This window comes from Megalops cyprinoides, chromosome 6, assembly GCF_013368585.1.
Source record: "Megalops cyprinoides isolate fMegCyp1 chromosome 6, fMegCyp1.pri, whole genome shotgun sequence".
Taxonomy (NCBI): domain Eukaryota; kingdom Metazoa; phylum Chordata; class Actinopteri; order Elopiformes; family Megalopidae; genus Megalops; species Megalops cyprinoides.
Genome location: NC_050588.1, coordinates 4,013,692 through 4,035,421, shown reverse-complemented (window position 1 = coordinate 4,035,421; position 21,730 = coordinate 4,013,692). Strand labels below are relative to the sequence as shown.

The window sequence follows — 21,730 nt, the reverse complement described above, 5'->3', positions numbered from 1 at the left end:
GGCCAAAAGTGACCACACCATCAGAAGATCAATACATCAAGCTTAGTTCCTGAGAGATAGAACAGCAACTTCATCACAGATACAGAATTTGCTAAATAAAGAACGCAAGACTCCAATCAGCAAAAGTACTGTCAAAAGAAAGCTGTCTTGTATTGGGCTCAGAGGACAAGTCGCAGTTTCTAAACCACTTCTCAGGAGAGGAAACAAGGCCAAATGCTTGGGGTTGGCTAAGAAATACCAGCATTTCACAGTGGATGACTGGAAAAAGTCCTATTTAGTGATTAGTGAAATTTGAGATTTATGGCAGTAACAGAAGGGTGTATGTCAGGAGACGAACAGGAGAGAGAATGATACCGCAGTGTATCAAACTGACAGTGAAACATGGTGGTGGGAATATTCAAGTCTGGGGGTGTTTTGCCTACTCTGGAGTTGGACAGCTGCACCAAACTGACTACACCCTGATCAAGGAGAAGTACCACTCCATTCTTCAGAGACATGCTATACCCTCTGGTTTGCATCTTTGTGGAGAAGGATTCATACTGCAGCAGGATAATAATCCCAACCTCAAAGCTTTGTAAGAACTACCTGAAGACCAAGGAGTCCTGATTGTCATGGACTTTCCTCCACAGTCACCTGACCTCAACCCCATTGAACATTTATGGGGGCACTTGAATACTGAGAAAGCCAAGCATTTTGTGACATCACCAGAAGCTCTTTGGAACATTGTCAAATCATGCTGGGATAACATGGGTCATCAGGTTTTGCACAAACTTGTGGAGTCCATGCCATTTCGAGTGCATGCTGTCATTAAAGCAAAAGGGGGACATACCAAAGATATTCTGAAATTCACGCACATTTTTCAAAGATTCAACTTTTCACTCAAATTGTTAAGCTGATATTATTATCTGTAATGAAAAAATTTGTATTACATTCGAAACAGATGCAAAATAGCAGTATTTTGACTAGTGGTCTCAGACTTTTGGACCCCACTGTATATGTGTGTATATCCAAAGCGACTTACACATGAGGTACAACACAACACAAATATTTTATATTATATATATATATATATATATATATATATATATATATATATATATATATATATATAAAATATTGGAACAACAAAAATGTATGAATATTTATTAAGTAATATGGAGTTGCTTCAGAACAGGTTCAGTCCTTCTTGGAGTGCTGTTATACATGTTCTGAACTTTTCTACAATGCACACTAATCATTGAACCCAGTGAGATTTAGTTAAATAACGTTTACTACAGAACATGAACAGATACCACACCCTCTTTGTAAGAGTTAAATCCATCAAGTGGTCTCTCTCCTCTAAGAAATTTCTCGACCCTGCTGATCCTTGGACCCTGTGAAGAGAACACAGAGACAGAGCTTCCAGTTAAACTAAATCCTCTCACTTCGCATCCAGCTCACAGTATACGGACATAGAGCTTCCATTTAATTTCATCCCCTTAACTTCAACCCATTAAAGCAAAAGTAATACTTTACACTTCTTTTCAAATAAAGCAGTTTTATTTTGTGTTGTATTCAATTACAGCATTGAGAAAAAGACGAAGGATACATCATTTGTGAAGAGAGTTTAAACTGAAGCACTAAAGCACTAAATATTAAAGATGTAGCTGTTCTATAAGAGTCTGCTTATTCACAAACTAGACCTGATGAGACAGTGAAGAAGCAGTATCAAAGGCACAAAAGATACAAGGATATCAAAACAGAATTGAGTCAAAAGAGATTACACTAAAATTGATATAGCCCCTCTGAAGACCATATTTACAAAACCGTGCTCCTGTTCTTGTTACTATGATAGACAGTCTTATGTCTTCCAATAAGACTACTTTGAGGACTTCAGAAATACCCATCAAGATGAATGTAAGGAAATATGTAAAATATGTCTCAGGGAAGAAAAGGTTATATTTTAAAGGAAAATCTATCAAGTATCACATTTTGTGAAGTCAGAGACCCTGTGATCATTACAACTAAATTCGACAATATGACAAATTCATTTTACATTACAGGAAAAACAATGAGCTCAGACAGGTTATAATTTCTAATCTTCTTTTCTTATGACTTCTTCTGCAAGGTCATGGTGCCAGTTTAAACTCAGTAATGCAGAGTGCAAAGCTGAGTTGCAAAGGGTATATTGTAAATCTTTGGTATGAATGTCAGGGAGAAGCTAATATCCTGCATGCAAAAAAGGAAAAAACTACCCGCAAACCACTGAAATTGTACCTTAGCTAACATGGACCTCTAAACCTAGTACATTACCTTGTTTCACCTGTAGGCTCTTGTCTGAAATGCAGTGGATTCTCAATTGACCGTTCGCTTTTCATTGACAGACAGCTGGGTACAGGTGACCCTGCTCTCTCCTCCCGGACCCTGTGAACAGAGCATGGAGACAGAGCTTCTAGTTAACCTCATCCTCTGACTGCAGCTCTAACACAGAGCTTCCAGTTAACCTCCACCCATTAATGCAAAAGTAATACTGTATGTTCCTCACATTTTCAAAAAAAGTTTTATTTTGCATTTTATACAATCACAGCATTGAGGAAGGGTAAAGTATATGTCATTTGTGAAGGGAGTTACAGGACTAAATATTAAAGATGTAGTTATTCTAGAGGAGTCTGCTTATACACAATCTAGACTTTATAAGACAGTTATGAAGCAATATCAAAGGCACAAAAGATACAAGGATATCAAAATAGAATTAAGTCACAAGAGGTAACACTAAAATTGCAATATGCCCTTTGAAGACCACCTTTCAAAAAATGTGTAAAACTTTGTCTCTCTATAAAAGAGACACTTTAGTCCTACAAAACAATTTAAGAGCAGCAATAAGACTACTTTGAGGACTACAGAAATACTCACCAAGAAATAAGGAGCTTTAGTCTTATTAAAATGACACTTTGGGAAGAAATGGTTAATATTTCAAAGAAAAATCTAAATGAAAAATCACTTTTTGTGAAATCATACTGTGTGATTACTAAAGACTAAACTCTAAAATATGACTAATCCATTCTACTTTACAAGAAAAATGATGAGCCAAGACAGGTTACATGAGATTCCCTACCATTGTACTGTACTTTCTAATCTTCTTTTCTCATGACTTCTTCTGCAAGGTCATGGTGCCAGTTTAAACTCAGTAATGCAGAGTGCAAAGCTGAGTTGCAAAGGGTATATTGTAAATCTTTGGTATGAATGTCAGGGAGAAGCTAATATCCTGCATGCAAAAAAGGAAAAAACTACCCGCAAACCACTGAAATTGTACCTTAGCTAACATGGACCTCTAAACCTAGTACATTACCTTGTTTCACCTATAGGCTCTTGTCTGAAATGCAGTGGATTCTCAATTGACCGTTCGCTTTTCATTGACAGACAGCTGGGTACAGGTGACCCTGCTCTCTCCTCCTGGACCCTGTGAACAGAGCATGGAGACAGAGATTCTAGTTAATCTCATCCTCTGACTGCAGCTCTAACACAGAGCTTCCAGTTAACCTCCACCCATTAATGCAAAAGTAATACTGTATGTTTCTCACATTGTCAAAAAAAGTTTTATTTTGCATTTTATACAATAACAGCATTGAGGAAGGATAAAGTATATGTCATTTGTGAAGAGAGTTACAGGACTAAATATTAAAGATGTAGTTATTCTAGAGGAGTCTGCTTATTCACAATCTAGACTTTATAAGACAGCTATGAAGCAATATCAAAGTCACAAAAGATGCAAGGAAATCAAAACAGAATTAAGTCACAAGAGGTAACACTAAAATTGCAATATGCCCTTTGAAGACCACCTTTCGAAAAATGTGTAAAACTTTGTCTCTCTATAAAAGAGACACTTTAGTCCTACAAAACAATTTAAGAGCAGCAATAAGACTACTTTGAGGACTACAGAAATACTCACCAAGAAATAAGGAGCTTTAGTCTTATTAAAATGACACTCTGGGAAGAAATGGTTAATATTTCAAAGAAAAATCTAAATGAAAAATCACTTTTTGTGAAATCATACTGTGTGATTACTAAAGACTAAACTCTAAAATATGACTAATCCATTCTACTTTACAAGAAAAATGATGAGCCAAGACAGGTTACATGAGATTCCCTACCATTGTACTGTACTTTCTAATCTTCTTTTCTCATGACTTCTTCTGCAAGGTCATGGTGCCAGTTTAAACTCAGTAATGCAGAGTGCAAAGCTGAGTTGCAAAGGGTATATTGTAAATCTTTGGTATGAATGTCAGGGAGAAGCTAATATCCTGCATGCAAAAAAGGAAAAAACTACCCGCAAACCACTGAAATTGTACCTTAGCTAACATGGACCTCTAAACCTAGTACATTACCTTGTTTCACCTGTAGGCTCTTGTCTGAAATGCAGTGGCTTCTCCATTGAACGTTCGCTTTTCATTGACAGACAGCTGGGTACAGGTGACCCTGCTCTCTCCTCCCGGACCCTGTGAACAGAGCACGGAGACAGAGCATCCAGTTAACCTCTTTCTCTAAATCTATCTATCAAGTAACCAAGTAACTTTTTTATACAGATGTTTTATTTTTCACAGTGATCTGTGGTTAAATGATGAACTATTGTAAATACTACTTTTATATTAAGTACTGATATTTGCATTTATTATTCTGTCATACCTCTTATTATCATGGCTGATGGTTCCAGCACCAGCCTCAGGCCCTCCAGGGAGACTCATGTCAGACACAGCACCCCCTGTCTCAGGAGTCTGGAACACAACAGACCAGAGGAATCCAGGTTGGGCTTCTGATTCAGATCAGCAGGCCTGTAAACGAGTTAACACCACAGACACACTGATTTACACACTCATTGACATAGTAATTTACATAAATATGTAGTGACACAGACACACTGAATTCCACAAAAACTAACATACACAGGTTCACACATGCACCAAAGACAAACCTGTTTACACATTCACCGATTTACACAAAAACTTACACACACAACCCCATCACAGACATTCTGAAACACACTCCTCTGTGTAAATCTGTTGCTTTTTTAAGGTGTGCTGAGTGTGAGTTAATCATAACACAATGAGACTGGCTCACTGCTCACCATCACCACACTGGCAGAGACAGTAACACTCATCCAAATAATATTTCGTTAAACACCCTAATGATACTCCATTCACTTCAAGTAAATCATCTTTTATGCCAAAATACATTTCGTTTTCACCTCAGTAACATTCCATTCACTTCCAATCGCATTCACTGACATAATTTTTTATTCCGTAACAATAACATCTCACATTATAGACATTTTTACAAAAAAAAAAAAAAAAAAAAGAATTATCTGTGTAATAATCTAAAGGCTCTATTATCTACAGATAGCCTACCCGGGTGTATTTGTTGTATTAACAAGTGCAACTTGTGAGTGAAACAACCTACTCACAACTTAGTATTATCAAGTTTTACAGTAAAAGGTTGTGTTACATCTTCTATCATTCCTCCTCGATGCTATAATAATGGCAAAGGTTATTTTACTGACTGGCATCCTGTTGTGAGTAAATGCCTTGTGAAATAGGCTATAGCATATCGAGCGCGAAGTCAAAGGTGGTCCTGAAAACTCCAGTCTGGTGTAGTCCCGCAGCTTCCCGTTTCCCATTTTAAGATATAAACAAAGCATCCGATTAAAAGAGGCCAGTCGTATCCTTTTACATGTAGTCTATGCTTATAGTGAAGGTCAAACTGCAAAAATAATCATTTACTCCAGCTCCAGGAACGTCATGCGTGTTGGCAGCATGAAATCTTTGAAGCCCTAAATCTCCATTTGTAACACGGCAGGTATTTCTCCTTGCAGCCAGCTAACACAGTGTGTTATTTCGCTTTTAGATTCCACACAGAAGCCCTTTAACTTCTTGCCTCCCCCCATCACACTCCGCTCTACTTACTGCGTTGTTTTGTTTCTCCTTTTTTATTTATTTTGCCTCTCTCCTCCCTGTCTAACAAAATGAAGACTGAAATAAGCTTCCTGTTTTCCCTCTTCGGCGGTACAAGGTGTCATATTTCAACCTCACTCGATACTTTCACTTTGAAGAGGGGCGGGCGGGACGGCAGTAACTTCCTCTCTCGCATTACCTCAGTCCCTCACTGATTTTTATGACAGAAATAAAGACAGAAGCGCTGATTTAAAGAGTTGTTTACTTAAAATTTTGAGTTTCTTAACTGTGTGGCCTTTTTACCCTTCACTAATTTTACGAATGGATATTATAGAATGGATATACTTTTATATGGCGGTAAAATATACATAAATACGGTAATGAAAGCAGCGTCACTCCCTTGGTTCCGAATTCTCTCAGGATCCCTGTGAGTGTTTATGCATATCTAAGTGCATGTGTGAGGATGAAAGTCTCTGTATGCACATAGGAGCAAGTGTGAGTTTGTGAATATGTCGTTTGTGGCTCTCGGTGTATATGAATCTGTGTGTTTTACATTTACATTTATTTATTTAGCAGACGCTTTTATCCAAAGCGACTTACAAAAGTGCATACAGTAAGTATAGCGACAGGACGGGGACAGGATGTGTACAGTTCCACAATGAGACAGTTCTCAGCTGAGAGCAAGGACTGTTTGTGTACACAGTACTATCAGATTTGTACAATTACAGCGTATAGGGCAACTAATACGACAACTTCAAACGGCGCAATGAGCGTCAGGGTAAAGGCGGCAACAAGAAACAATTTAAGTAGTGTGCTTTTTGTTTTTGAATGTTACAGTGTGAAGGTGCGTTTTAACCGAACGCGAATGCATGAACTCAGTCGAGCGAAAATTTCTCCTGGCGGAAGCCAATAACCTTAAGGTAGGTAGGGCTAGAAGCCGCGCCCCCTTTCCAGAAATCTCAGGCTGATTGGTATTGTCCATTAGCTGACGTTTCAAAACGTGGACCCATCGTTGTGTTGACCGTTAACTTTGAAAATTTAGAGAAACATTACTTCTTAAAAAAAAAAGATTTCAAAAGAAATGACGAACTGTTTGGGTGAGGTATTGATATATGCTAATTAACTAGCTAGGTAGCAACGCAGGATAACTTAGATGTCTTTTATCGTGTCTAGCAAACTTACTAGCAGCGTTGGTGTAATAAAAAATGCTTGCTGTGACGTGAAGCGAAATTCGCTTGTTCATTTTTCAGGCAAGTGATCAAACCCGCGTGAGGAAAGCGAAGCGAAATTTCGCGTCGCGTTCGGTTAAAACGCACCTTAAGAGCTGTTTCTGTAGCAGATGCTCTGCTAGAGCCTTGAGTAAAGTCAACAATGCACTCAAATGAGCCTGATTTTCAGGGTCATCTACAGGCCTTATAAGGTCTGAGATCTGCCTTCTCCACCCCACCTACCATGGCGTTGGGCAACAGTGGAGTCTAGAAGTGTGAATCTTCACTGGTCTCACGATTAGATTCGATTAGGATTCAAAGGGTAGCGATTCGATTACAAAAATATTGTCGATGCATCTTCTCCTCCATATTTACTTATTTATTTATTTTTATTAATACGAGAATACAAGCGCTCAGTTTTGAACTGTTTTTAGTTTTCAACTTTTTTAACAGCTGTTTTCAAAAACCATATCAATTAAAATTACCACAAGGTAGGCCTATATGTAAACAGTAACACAAACATTTTGTTTTTAGTGCATTGTAAATTAGCGGTTATGGGTTTTTTTTTTCAGTTGAATTATATTTAAAGTTCAAGGAAATCCACTGTATAAAAGACAAGTTTTTTTTTTTTTCAACCTTTTCGCGCATGCGTTCACACCGGCGTGGTTTGCCGTTTAGCGTATGCTAAAACCGGTGCAATTAGAACACTAGATTTTTAACATTCTAGCTAATTTTAGCTTTGAGGAAACAGCGATTTAACATTAAAAAATATAGCAGATGCTAACTGAAAACTATGAGAAGCTTAATAATGACGCTAAAAATTAGTAAGAGTTCCCTACAGTCATTACAATATTAGTAATTCATTAATTATAATTTTCCTAAACATGAAATGCAGTTAAATGTGCAGAGCGAGACATGGTGAAAAAGTTTTATAACAATATAACGATTAGGAATTATTTGTTTAATACGGGTATAGCACAGAACAGGAGAGTTCGCTCTGTAGGTAAGTTTTAATCCTTAGTTTTGCGATACAAATAAAGACTCGCCCCCTGATTTACTGAGGTAGGTGCAAACCAAGGTAGATTTAAGAATAATTTTTATGTGTGCGCCTAAATTAAAACATGCTTTCACTGGGCGATATAGTGTGATTAAATAAGCTGTTTTTCATTTGAATCTGGCGCAAGAAGCTAATATAACAATAAGAATAAACCCATCCTTCATTTTTGCGCTGTCTGGCTGACACTCCTTGAAATACACATTCATCAGTTCTACGGCCCAAGTTGATCCCCGGGGAAACCCCCGCAAATAAGTAATAAATATATATTTTTTACGTTATAGCAGAGAAACTGAAATTATAGTGTGTATGTGGTAGGATGCGCCCACCTGTCTGTGGCGGGGGGGGGGGTTTAAATCACGATGCCGGCTCAACATCTGATGACTGTCAGCCATCGGCCAACCCTAGTTCTTAGAACTAGTCCGTAGTTCGAATCGCACCGGTTTTAGCATACGCGCTAAATGGCTAATCACATCAGTGTGACCGCAAAAAGGTTAATTACAGTTTTTAAGAAACGACCATTTTCTTTTTCTGCATTGATGCAGAATCTTTCACTTTCGCATCGCGATGCATCGTAAAAACGATTATTTTCTCCAGCTCTAGTGGAGTCATAGGGGCTGAGAGCTACCTTCTCCAGTTCACATGTAGCTGAGTACTATTAAGTACGCAGCCCCTGCTGGAATGCTTTGTCATGATCTTCAGATTGTGTAGACCTGAGCACAAATATTTTATTTTCCAGTTGCTATTTTGCACTAACGTTTTGATCTGTTTCATTTAGCTCAACAACACTATTGTAATCTGCTCTCACCGGCAACTTGGTTTTTAACATGGCCTTGTGTTTCATGCTCAATTCTTTGAAAGATAGCCTATTTTATTTGGAACAATATAATGAAAATATAATTACATTTAAAACATAAATGCTGCATTTGTACATCTTCATCAAGAATCAGTAAGAAAAATGTCTGGACATGTCTGTGGGATGTAGGTGACTGTGATTATCCGATTGAAGGAAAACAGGGAAAATATAGATTTATGGATAAACATAATTATAACTGTAATAGAACTATACTCACTGTAATAGATATTTGAGGTAAATATTACTGGATTCAGAGAAGAAACTGTCTTTTTAGTTTATTGTACTGTCCTGTAAAACTGGACACCAGGTTGTGAGAAACATATCCTTCTGTTCTCAAAAAATTTCACCTGTTTGAGTAATAAACACACGTTCATAAATGTCTGGAAAATAAAGTGGTGTAATGTTTAAATTACACAGCAGAGGACGTTGTTTTACCTTTATATTTTAGACCTTGTTTGAGTTTGCATGTTAGCATGCATGCATGAAGATTAACTTGTGCTTTTCTATGTACATGTTTGTCTCTCTAAGTGTGTGTGAGTATGTTAATGTGTGTACACATGTATATATGTCATACAGTGGAACAGGATTAGTGGAGTGTTCACATGTGTGTTTGTTAATAGCATGTGTATCTCTCTCTGTGTAAGAGTGCATGTTTGTGAATGTATGTCAGTGTTTGTGTCTTTGTGTGAATGTACAGGCATAATGCTGTGTTTAAATGTGTCCACTCTGATAACAATATTTTTGATAGCATAAAGGCCTTTAAGAGCCAGTGACTCCGATTGGACGTAAAGTTGGTTAGTTTGCAGGCAGATACTGTTGGAAGCAACACAGTTTTTTGACCGTGCGTCATTAAAAAAAGGAAAGTTATCTTGTCTCGTTGCTTGTGTTACAAAGAACTTTGTTAGACTTACTCCAGTTACAGAATGACATGGAGTACCACTACAAGGCCAATAGGGTAATATCAAAATATATTTTTTTAGTCTCAACGGCCCTGTACTTCAAATACTAACATTAACTATGCCTGTGAAGTGTGTACCTCTATACTTACCGAAGAACATTGAAAAAAGGGAAGAAATGTCTTTTTGCATTGGGTTATGAACTTTATTTTCAACAGAAAAAGGCACAGATTGAATCAGATTAAAGTAAAATTTAAATTAAGTTAAATTTGAACAGGTAGTCCAAATTTTCATGATCCAGAATATTTACAGTATTTGAGCACTGCATAACTGAAAATAAAATAAGATATAAAAGATAATCAAGTTTTTTTTAAAATTGATAACATTTGTGTAAGTTGTGATTAACGTCTGACTAATAGTAGAGCCAATTTTGCAAATCTGACAAATCAGCAAAGGAGTAAAGTCAACCAATACACTGCACCATCACCATCAAGAGACCATCAGTCTTACATTAATCAAGAGGAGAGCTGTCACAGAACGTTACCTTATTCTGATAAACCAAATCAAATCATTCAAACCTGTTCAGGACTGTCAGCCTGATGAATACTTATACTAGCAAGATGTCTATACCAATGACGCAATATACAGCAATGAAAGCAATACAGTAAAGCAATATGAAGAAATTTGCTGTTAAAACGTTTCAGTTGTGTAGTTGGATATAATAATATAACAAGCTAAATGGCAAGACTTGTTGCAAGCATGTGTATGACAAATTTCAGAAATCCTAAAGCTGACATTCACACTACGTCGAATTCTGTCATTTGGCTTGTTTTTCACAGAATAAATTATCTGCGTCACCAAGTCTCATACAAGAATTTTTATTTATTGAGAAATGGACGACTCTGACAAAGGTCTCTTGGATGTTATTAAAATGTTATTCCTTTAATAAAACTGCATCTTAGAGAGACATGGTTGTAGGGAAAATTGTCACTATATACTAACATGCTTCACTTCAGCATCTAGTTTGTAGCTGTTTACAGACAGCAATGCTATCAACCATCTGAGTAGCTAGCCAATGGGAACTAATTTTGCTTACTCTGTTAAAATGACATATGACGCTCCAAATCATTAATCAGACTAAATGCAGTAAAGTGTACTTAAGTATCTGAGTATATCCCAATACTTGTGCATGCACACGTGTCTGTGTTTATGTGCAAGTTACAGTTAAGTTACATCAAGTTACAGTTGATGTATGTATGAGAATATGACTGTTTGTATGTGTGTCTGTGTTTGTCTGTAAGAGAGGGAAGACAGATGTAGGACTCTACTCCAGCTGGCACAGGGACACTGAGGTGTAATGAGTGTTAATCCTAAACCCAGGATAGAGGGGTTGAGTGAAGTTGGTGTGGAATCTGTGCAGGAGGGTCAGTGTGTCAGAGGAGATGCTGTAGAAGGACAGAGTGCCAGCCGGCTAGTCCAGATACACTCCTACTGTGCAGGAGGGGGAGGGAGATGCAGGTATGACTATATCCTTATCATTGTGATGGAAATAATAGCAGTCATCCTTATTTTCAGAGTGAGAGAAACTGTGCCAGACACGGTAACTGCTATCAGAGCGGAACAGACTCCAGAAGTTTATATTTCGTCCAAACCTACAGTCAGCACCCCCTCCTTTCCTGCTGATTCCTTTATATGTCACTGCTATAGAAAGTTCACCCCCACTCCACTTAGCCTCCCAGTAACAGCAAGCCCCAGAAAGACCCTCTCTGCACAGCACCTGGGGCTCAGAGTCAAATCTTTCCGGGTGATCAGGATATGGCTGCTCCTCTGGCCCCTGTGTCACCGTCCTGTCCCCCTCAGACAGACACAGCTCTCTGTTTGCTGTGTTGGGGTCCAGTGTGAGCTGACAGGCATCTGCAGACAAGAGGAAGATTAATGAGATTAAGTATTATTCATTATTATATTATTTATTTTTCATGTAAATTCAATTCAATTATGAGTATGAAAAATAGGAGTGTGTGTGTTTTGCTTATTTGTGTCTGTGTCATTGTTTACATGTCTGTGTGTAAACTGTATAAACTGATGAGGCACACACACAGTGTAGTATGTGGTATACAGTTTAATACCATGTGTGCCTCTGTAGATACAGAGATGTGTACTTGTGAGACTGGGAAATTCTGTTGGTCTACTTCAGTGAGTCTTTACATGTCTCCCTGTGTTTGTGTACATGAGAAACAGAGAGACACACTACAGGGACTAAACAGGAGAAGACAGGTAGACAAAATAGTGATGGGAATGAAGAAGAGACAGCAGAAAGGAAACTGAGGAATATCTTTTTGCCTCTCTGTCCTCCAGCCCTCTCTCCTCTTTCTATCTCTGACATGTCTTCCATCTCTCAATGAAACGTGTTTAGTGCAAACACACTTACATTTCCTGGGCCCAGGTTTGTTACTGCTCTCTCCTCCATGGTCCATACTGTAGGAACAGCATAAGAACAGACAGTGACTTAATAAGACACAGTCTATGAGGTGCAGTGTGGAAACTAAGAACTCTGAAACAATAGGTAGGGTTGGGCAACATCAACATTTTCATATTGTGGGTTTGAAACCAAGTGTGTCATTAGCCGACAAACAGCAGGAGTCCACAGCGACAGAAAAAATTGGCTTCATTCTGTCTGAAGTAAGAGTCTCCCTGTGTTTGTGTACATGAGAAACAGATAATGTTGGGTCCCCTCTACATTATATCTACATTCTCAAACTCTTGTTAGGCATCTAAGAGCCACTCTGGTGACATCAGTGAATCATCCTTCAATTGGCAGATAGTACACTGTGGTGCATGGCAGGACTTGACTTGGATATACGCACAGCTTTGAGGTGCGTATATCCAAGGATTGCATTCCTCTCGATTCAGTGCTCCTACCTGAATGCAGACATTATGAAAATTCTTATTGGAGTTTCTACTGAAGGGGGAAAGGCATTAAAAAAGATATCATCAAACTATTGTTATACATGATATTAATGTTGTTGGTGGCAGGGGGTGAGTGTAATTACAAACTTAGCTGTAGGGTTAAATTATTATATTGGGATTAGGGAATAAAACACACTTGCACATTTGATATTTTTCACACTTCTTCACAACTCCTACAGTGTACTTGTCCCACAATGACATCATTTCAATCACATAGAGCAGGGGTGGCCAACCCTCTCCTGGAGAGCCACATGTCCTGCATGTTTTAGATCTCTCCCTGCTCTAACACAGCTGATTCAAATGATCAACTTGTTATGAACTCCTGAAGCTGCTGAATAACAAACTGAAAATTTTAATCAGCTGTGTTAGAGCAGGGAGAGATCTAAAACATGCAGGACATGTGGCTCTCCAGGAGAGGGTTGGCCACCCCTGACATAGAGCCTGACAATGGACAAAATGAGAGAACCATCTGCTGGTCTATCACACTCCTGCTGTTCTCTGTACTTACCCGTTTACAGTTGGGGTTGTCCAGTACAGCAGAGAGTGCTCTCAATCCTGAGTCCCCTGGGTGATTGTAGCTCAGATCCAGCTCTCTCACGTGTGAGGGGAGAAACACAGCCTTTCTCAGTGATTCAACATCCTGACAGCCTACAGGAGATGAGAACTCTTCACTCCCCCAGCTCTGGACAAACTGCAAGGATCAGACACATCAGCAGTACAGTGTTCCTCACCCCAGTCTCTGCAGTTTACAGTGTGGGTCCTCCAGTCCAGCAGAGAGTGCTCTCATGCTTGAATGTTGTAAATTGTTGTCTCTGAGCTCCAGATCTATTAGCTCTGAGTGAGGTGAATGCAGGACCGAGGCCAGATCATCACAGCAGCCTTCTGTGAGATTACACTCCCCCAAACTGTGGAGAGAAGGACAGAACACACATACATGTTTACCTTGGATAATCCTGATAACTTTAACTCACCCTTATCCTGCAAAGTCTGTGCCAATGTGCAAATAGCACTTCTTGCAACACACATGAACTTATTTTACAGTAAGATTCATTTGGGCAGTTGTTTCATGTTGAAGGACCTTTTGGTTCACAAACACTCTAAGGTAAAAGGAGTCGCTGTACTCCAAGACTTTCTGAAGTCATTTTACTTGCAAATAAAAAGAGTGAACTGTAGTATATATTTCACAACAGGTCAATAATTGTCAGGTTTTCATTAACATTTTGTTAATACAGAAATATACATGGTTACAGGCTCACAGCTTTCCACAGGCCTCTCCCCCTCTGCAAGGTTATGACATCATTGCTGTCTGGAAACTGGGCTTCATGGCATCATTTATTCCCCTACATGGAAGTCTGTTTTGGAATTACTATAGTTGTGTAATGCACTTGATCCACTGTGACAACTACTGCACTCATGCGGGAGTGCTGAGCCAGATGAATAGAGTCCTCCAATACACTCAGCCAATATTTCACACTTTAAGTCTCACAGTGCACCACAGTGAAGTGGCCACCAGCTGAAGGATAGACACTACTTCACTGACATCCTCTATGCAACTAACATGTGCCTGCTGAATTGCAGGTTGCCTCAGAGCAGAAAAACCCCTGGCTGACCTATCTATGCATATCCCTGACAGAACACAGCCTATTTGGGATTGAACACAGACTGTAGATCTCAGCTCTCGATCAAAGTGGTTGCCTTAACCTCTGAATTCATCAGGATCCCTACCAGAAAACTGTTTAACTCTTCGGTTTAAATTTCAGTGTTAACATTTAAATACCTTGACACTGAAAATATACACAGGCCATGTGATAACATCCTACTCATGTTCATCAGCTTGCGCCATGAAATGCATCATGACACAGTGTATCAGCACTATAACTTATCTGCACTATATGAAATGACGTACTAAGGGAGATGACCAGACCCTTGGTGTCCTTTTGGCACCTATGACTGTACAGATTCAATTGAAACCAGATATTATGGTTGAGACCACAACTTCTGAGACTAAAACTCATCTCAAAAGGGTGTTGTCCTGTTTTGCTGTCATAGAAGAGTAAGAGGAAAGGGATGGAACTAATGTGGACCAACAAGGAAGGCTGGGGAGGGAGGAGTAAACTTAATCAGAAGGAGCTTCTTCCACTGCATCTCTGTATAGAGCCATAATCACTGAATTTACTAAAAGAGATGTATCATACAGCACTACTCACCTCAGTCTCTGTAGGATACAGGTTGGACTCCTCAGTCCAGCATAGAGCCGCTTCACTCCTGAATCTCCCAGGTTATTGTAGCTGAGGTCTAACTCTATCAGGTGTGAGGGGACTGACTGGAGAGCAGAGGCCACAGTGTCACATGACGTCTCTGTGAGATCACAGCTTTCAAGTCTGTAGAGAGGAGATCAGAGATAATTATTCTTAAAAAACATAACATTTGAAATACAATACTGATGGTGTTCAGTAAAATAGTCTAAGGAAGATGTCTGTGCTACATGCTTCAACTGCAGCACTTTGGGCCTAAAAATCAAGCATCATGCTGGACTCAAGTCTAAGGCTGGGGCTACACCAGTTGCGTCGCGTGTGTGTGATGCCCATGTTAACGGGTTAGAGCAGCCACACAGCCCGCGCGTCTCAGGCACGGCTCGAGCCTCGCTGCAGCTGCGAGTCATGTAGACTTTCGGCATGGAGCCTATTTTTTTCCGCGTGATGCGCACAGTTCTCAGCAAAAATAGACAGTGAAAACAATCTGTTGATGGTCATATTGACATCATACCAGCAACATTACATAATTGACACTGTAGTTTCAATGTCTAGGCTATATGTCACAGACATGAACAAAATAAAAATATTACTTTTTTAACCATTTTAGTAATCGCATGTTATCAGTAGGTGATTTGTTCATTTTTTTTTAGCAGGGGGATGGCAGATGCACACTCATCACTCTTTCTGCTACTAACTAGGGGATGGAGAAGGGGGGGATGGCAGGTTAACAAGGGGGATGCATTTTGGTCATTTTGCTAACAAGGGGGATAGCATCCCCCCTCAAATCGCCTACTGCATGTTATTAAATGGGAAAGTGGAGGCTACATGTATACTATATAGTCAAGGAAAGAAGATGATCCATTTGTTCAGCGCTCATTCTGAAATACTTCAGGTGTTTGTCCGTATCAAGACGCAGTTCAGCAGCAAAATGGTGAAAAGCTCCAAGTTGCCTCCTTCTCTGGTTTATAAGGTGAACCCACATTCTTTGCCAGTTTCTCCTCCAGAGCATTCAGAGCAAAAGATAAAGCACGATGGCTTTCCTTCTGTCTAAAAATCTAAACTCACATTACATATAAAAAAGAAGAAAATAAATACATAATAACAAGTTGTCCTAGGCAGCCTATTTTCTTCATGATCAACATGCTGTTTTACAAAATATTTTTCAATTAAACAAATATTATTTATTTTATTATTATTTTTTACAATTGAGCACACACTTCTTAACCTTTGTCTCTCTAAACTAAATATATAAACTAAATTTATAATGGATTAAATCAAACATTCTGTTATTGATGAAGATAGGGCTGGCAGTAGCAGTGCTGCAGCAGCAACGCTGGCGGTGTGGACAAACACACGCATGCAAGCTGCAGCAGTTCAGCGACGTAGCACACGTGACACAACTCGAAACTGGTATGGCCCAGGCCTAATAGTAATAGAGCTCTGGTTCAGACCATACACATTTCCTTGAAGCCAGATATTAGAACCAAGAGCTGGAGATCACTCAACTTTAAGATTCATCTGCAAGGGATATTGTCTTGCTGTGCTGTGATAGAGGAGTGAGAAGAGAGGAATGGAACTAATGTGGACAAAGAGGACAAGAAAAGCTGGAAGAAGGAAGAATAAACTGAGAAAGAAGGAGCTTTTGAATGATTTACTGTAACTGTATAGAGCCATAATCACTGAATTCTATTCACTAAAAGTGATGTATTACACAGCACTACTCACCTCAGTCTCTGTAGTTTACAGTTTGGACTCTTCAGTCCAGCACAGAGTTGCTCCACTCCAGGGTTAGGGTTAGGGTTCAAATGGCATGACAAATGTCATCAATACTATGCTGTTATACCTTTTGTTATCATGGCTGGGGGTTCCAGCACTGGTCTCAGATTCCCCAGGGAGACTCATTTCATAGACAGCGCCCCCTATCTCAGGAGTCTGGAACACATCAGACCAAGACGAGTCCAGGATGGGCTTCTGACCCAGACCCAGACCTGTTAATACAAACAGCACAGACACAGATGTTGTCCACAGCTTTTACAGTTGTCATGGCTTTGCAGCCATTGTGGGTGGTGGTGTCTGCACTGCCATATACCTGTGTGAAAACCCTGGTTTAATACTTTCTGCAACCAGTCCTGGCAAAGATGACAGCCTTGAGTCTCTTCCTATAATTTGTGATAAGATTAGAGAACAGATTTTGAGGGATTTTCTCCATACAGAACTTTTCAAGATCATTGATCTTGCACTGAGGTCTGCACTTTGCCCTCTTCAGTTCAGACCATAATAATTCAGACCACCAATAATTTTGACATCTATGGATTCCAGAAAAAAATGAGATTACCTAATACAAAAACAATGCAGTATGAGAATAAGTGTAATGAAATAAAAGTATATACAGTGCATTCAGAAAGTATTCAGACCCCTTCACATTTTTCACATCTTCTTATGTTGCAGTCTTATGCTGAAATTGTTTAAATTCATTTTTTTCTCAGCAATCTACACTCAATAGCCAATAATGACAAAGCAAAAACAGGATTTTAGAAATTTTTGCAAATTTATTAAAAATAAAAAATTTAAATATCACATTGACATAAGTATTCAGACCCTTAACTCAGTACTTAGTTGAAGCACCTTTGGCAGTGATTACAGCCTCGAGTCTTCTTGGATTTGATGCCACAAGCTTTACACACCTGGATTTGGGGATTTTCTGCCATTCTTCTCTGCAGATCCTCTCCACCTCTCTCAGGTTAGATGGGGACCCTTGATGGACAGCCATTTTCAGGTCTCTCCAGAGATGTTCAATTGGGTTCAAGTCCGGGCTCTGGCTGGGCCATTCAAGGACATTCACAGAGTTGTCCCTAAGCCACTCCTACACTCCTGTCTTAGTTGTGCGCTTAGGGTCATTGCCCTGTTGGAAGGTCTACCTTCAGCCCAGTCTGAGGTCCGGAGTGCTCTGGAGCAGGTTTTCATGAAGGATATCTCTGTAATTTGCTCCGTTCAGCTTTCCCTCAACCCTGACCAGTTTCCAAGTCCCTGCCGCTGGAAAACACCCCCATAACAGGATGCTGCCACCACCATGCTTCACTGTTGGAATGGTTGGTATTGCACAGGTGATGAGCGGTGCCTGGTTTCCTCCAGACATGATGCTTAAAATTAAGGCCAAGAGACCAGAGAATCTTGTTTCTCACAGTCTGAGAGTCCTTTAGGTGCTTTTTTGCAAACTCCAAGCGATCTTTCATGTCCCTTTACTGAGGAAACTGTATGTTGTACTGAGGTCTAACATTTGGATATGTTCAGTTCCCAAGTGTTCATTGACCCTGTGCAGTGCTGTGAGTCACATTAATCATTTTCATACATGCCATGGTTTCTGTATGATTCCAGCTAAACATCACGGTTCGTGCTTGCAAGCTGGTACAAAAACAAGTCTGCCATTCAAGTAGCTGATTTCATAATTTACACTACACAATCTGCATAACATGACCTCACACAAACTGGACAAGCATTATTTCAAACTGATACGTTGTTTCCCCACATTCTTTTGTGTCACTTGGCCCTGTGTTTTTCTGTCAGGGTGGAATACATGTTCGCAATGACTGCAATGTACAGCTACTGATCAGTACACACTAGATGTGAAATGTCTGTGCTCACCAGCAGTTGCTTTTAGTTTCATTTTACCTTTTCAAAATCTCAGTTTTGATCATAACATATACGAATTATAATAATGTAGTCACACAACAATGCCTTACAATTATTTTGTAGCAATAACTATACATGCTATATGCATAGCCTACACCCAGCTGTCAAGTGAAAGAGAACGCTTTGAAAGATTGTCATTTCAGTTATACTGCAAGGTGAGTACATCTAGCTCTGTACATGAAATCCGAAAACTCCAACCTGGCTCTGAAGAACTCCCTCTAACAAAGTACAGAACCGTAGAGAAATTAAAACAGAGCACATCTTTTTAAAACAGGTTGATTGTGTCCATTTATACAGTATGTACTGTATGCATATAACTCCTCCAAGTATATCTCAATTTGATAACGCGTTACTAGTGGTCCGCTGACGTGAAAACTACAACGTCATGTGATTTTACTTTCCCCTACCCAACCACACACACCCCTCCACTTTTAATCTATCTACCCTCCCCCGCTGTAGGCCTATTACTGTGTTTTATTCCAGTTTTTCTCTTTTCTGCTTCTCCCTTCCGCCTCAGTCTGGAGTCAAATACCGTCTGAGCTTAATTTTACTTCCACTTTAACGTTTGCGGTGTGGAATTTTTAAACGCTTGTCGTCCATTTGATTTATTGACTTATTATGTAGTCAAAACAAGCGCTGAGCGACTTAAATCGGAAAAGACGCCCAGAGAGAAGCAACAACATTCAGACTTGCAGTTCACACATCCACTGTAAGCAATCAAATATACAACATATGAGACGGTGCAAACACACCGAAAATTTCACATAAAAAATAACAATCGTATCATATAAAATGTGTGCTCATGTTTACATATCCGACAGAATAATCTGTTATTCTATGGAAATATATAGTAATGCAGAATTTAAAGTTGCCGTTTATTTTGAAAAACGACTACTGATTAAACAAATACGAAAAAATGAGATTTTATATCACATGAAAAATTATTTTACGTGAGCTTTTTGAAATGTTTTTGTTATACTGTCTGACATATTGCACATGTGATTGTGTTCTCCCATGCACTGATTCGCCAGCATTAAAAATTTCCGCACGAGCATAAGATCAGAGCGCCACTTTGTTCCAACCTTTTGATTTGTTGACATGTTGACTTCAACTTCTTTCAATAAACGCAAACTTTTATTCAACTGTTTGTGTGTGTGTGTGTGTATGCACTTTGCTATTACATTACTAAGAGGCTACGTTATGTCTTTACACTAAATCAAGAATAACTAAGACGGTTGAAGGAACAACGTAAAAATTATTATTACTTTGCAATAGCCAGGTTTTCTTTCGTGTGAGCAATTTTATTAATGCTTCGCAAACATGACTACAGTATTTTTCAATGTAGCGTAAGAGCACGTCAAAATTTTAAGCGGCAATAGCCTGGCTGTCTTTTTCAGGAGTGGTGATAGCAGCCCGCGTTTTGTTCCGCTCTTGCGTTCTCGTGAACTCGTTTGATATGGCGCCAGATTTATGTCAAAAGTCGAGAGCTCACAAAACATGCTCGCGCACAAAGCAGCCACCATGCGCGAGAGAATTTCTGCTTGGCGAGCGCTGGACGGCATACGCGCTCGCGCGAATCGACCTGAGTTTTGACAATTTGGGGGCGGAAACCAAGGGGAGGTACTGGCGCTCTTATGATTGGTCACTTTCAACGCAATCACACCCACATGACCTCCTTGAACTTTGATTGACAGCTTCCGTCAACTGGACGACAGGCAGACAGTGTTTGGACAGAGGCTTATTATTTTACGTTTACATTTGTTCATTTAGCAGACGCTTTTATCCAAAGCGACGTACAAAAGTGCAAATAGTGGGCAAACAACAGGCACAAGGGCAAGATGTGTACAGGTCATACAATGCAGATAGTGCTGAAGCTGAGCGCAAGGTCAGTGTAGCGAGACAGAACTAATCTGATCTAAGGTTACATATCAAATACAGTCACTGGGACAATAAAGTGCTACTATATTACCTAGGCAAAACGTGCTACAAATACAGTGTAACTTTTTACAAGTACGAGCCAAGAATCTTAGATTTACAAGGCCAAATGGCAAGGGTGTCAGTCCAGGCAGAGTCTGAAGACGTGTCTTCAACCCACGTCTGAAATTGCAAACAACTGAGTCCTGACAGCAAGTTCGGAGTTGAAGACACAGTGGACGAAACAATGGCGGCGATACCTGAAGATTTATATGTAAGTGATACAGATAGATGGCTTCGTCTAACAACCCAGCAATTTACTTACTCTGAAATTTGGCTGGAACATGTAAATAGCTAACGTTAGCTAATTAACGTTAGCTATGCTTCCCCTGTCATTCAGCCAATTGCATGCAATAGACGTTAAAAGTAACGTTAACGTAAGTAAATTGCTGGGTTGTTAGACGAAGCCAGCTGGCAGTATCACTTAGCCTACATGTAAATCTTCAGGTGTCACCGCCATTGTTCCGTCCACTGTGTCCTCAACTCCGAACTTCTTGTCAGGACTCAGTTGTTTGAAATAACAAGCCTCTGGCCAAACAGTGTCTGTTATGGAGTTAGATTAGTTTCTTTATTCACAAATAAATGTCCCACAATGTACAAATGTATTTCATGATTCACAAACAAATGCAACACGATTCGCAAATATATTTCATGATTCACAAACAAATGTAACACGATTCACAAATATATTTCATAGCTTACAAATAAATGTCACACAATTCACCAATCCATTTCTCGAATCATAAATAAATGTTATGTGATTCACAAATGTTAACACAGTTACATTTATTTACAAACTGACGAATCTATTTACGAACCACCTGACATTCGTGAATATCGCTGCATTTGTTTGCGGATTTTTGTAACTTCCCTGACATGGCTCGATCCACAAATGCATTTTTTCAA

At 39.4% G+C, this 21,730-nt stretch overlaps 1 protein-coding gene across 1 annotated transcript in view; it reads right to left on the bottom strand.

The window, feature by feature from the left end:
• The window catches only part of LOC118778691 (NACHT, LRR and PYD domains-containing protein 12-like), a 29,306-nt gene extending 23,277 nt beyond the window's left edge, over positions 1-6,029 (bottom strand). Inside the window, exons 1-6 of the mRNA XM_036530321.1 lie at positions 5,937-6,029; positions 4,663-4,808; positions 4,365-4,475; positions 3,329-3,439; positions 2,293-2,403; positions 1,298-1,373 (exon numbers count right to left, since the gene is read on the bottom strand). Coding sequence (XP_036386214.1) covers positions 1,298-1,373; positions 2,293-2,403; positions 3,329-3,439; positions 4,365-4,475; positions 4,663-4,721 — 468 coding nt within the window. The 5' untranslated portion in view covers positions 4,722-4,808; positions 5,937-6,029. The remainder of the gene's footprint in view (positions 1-1,297; positions 1,374-2,292; positions 2,404-3,328; positions 3,440-4,364; positions 4,476-4,662; positions 4,809-5,936) is intronic.
• Positions 6,030-21,730: the final 15,701 nt, after the last annotated feature.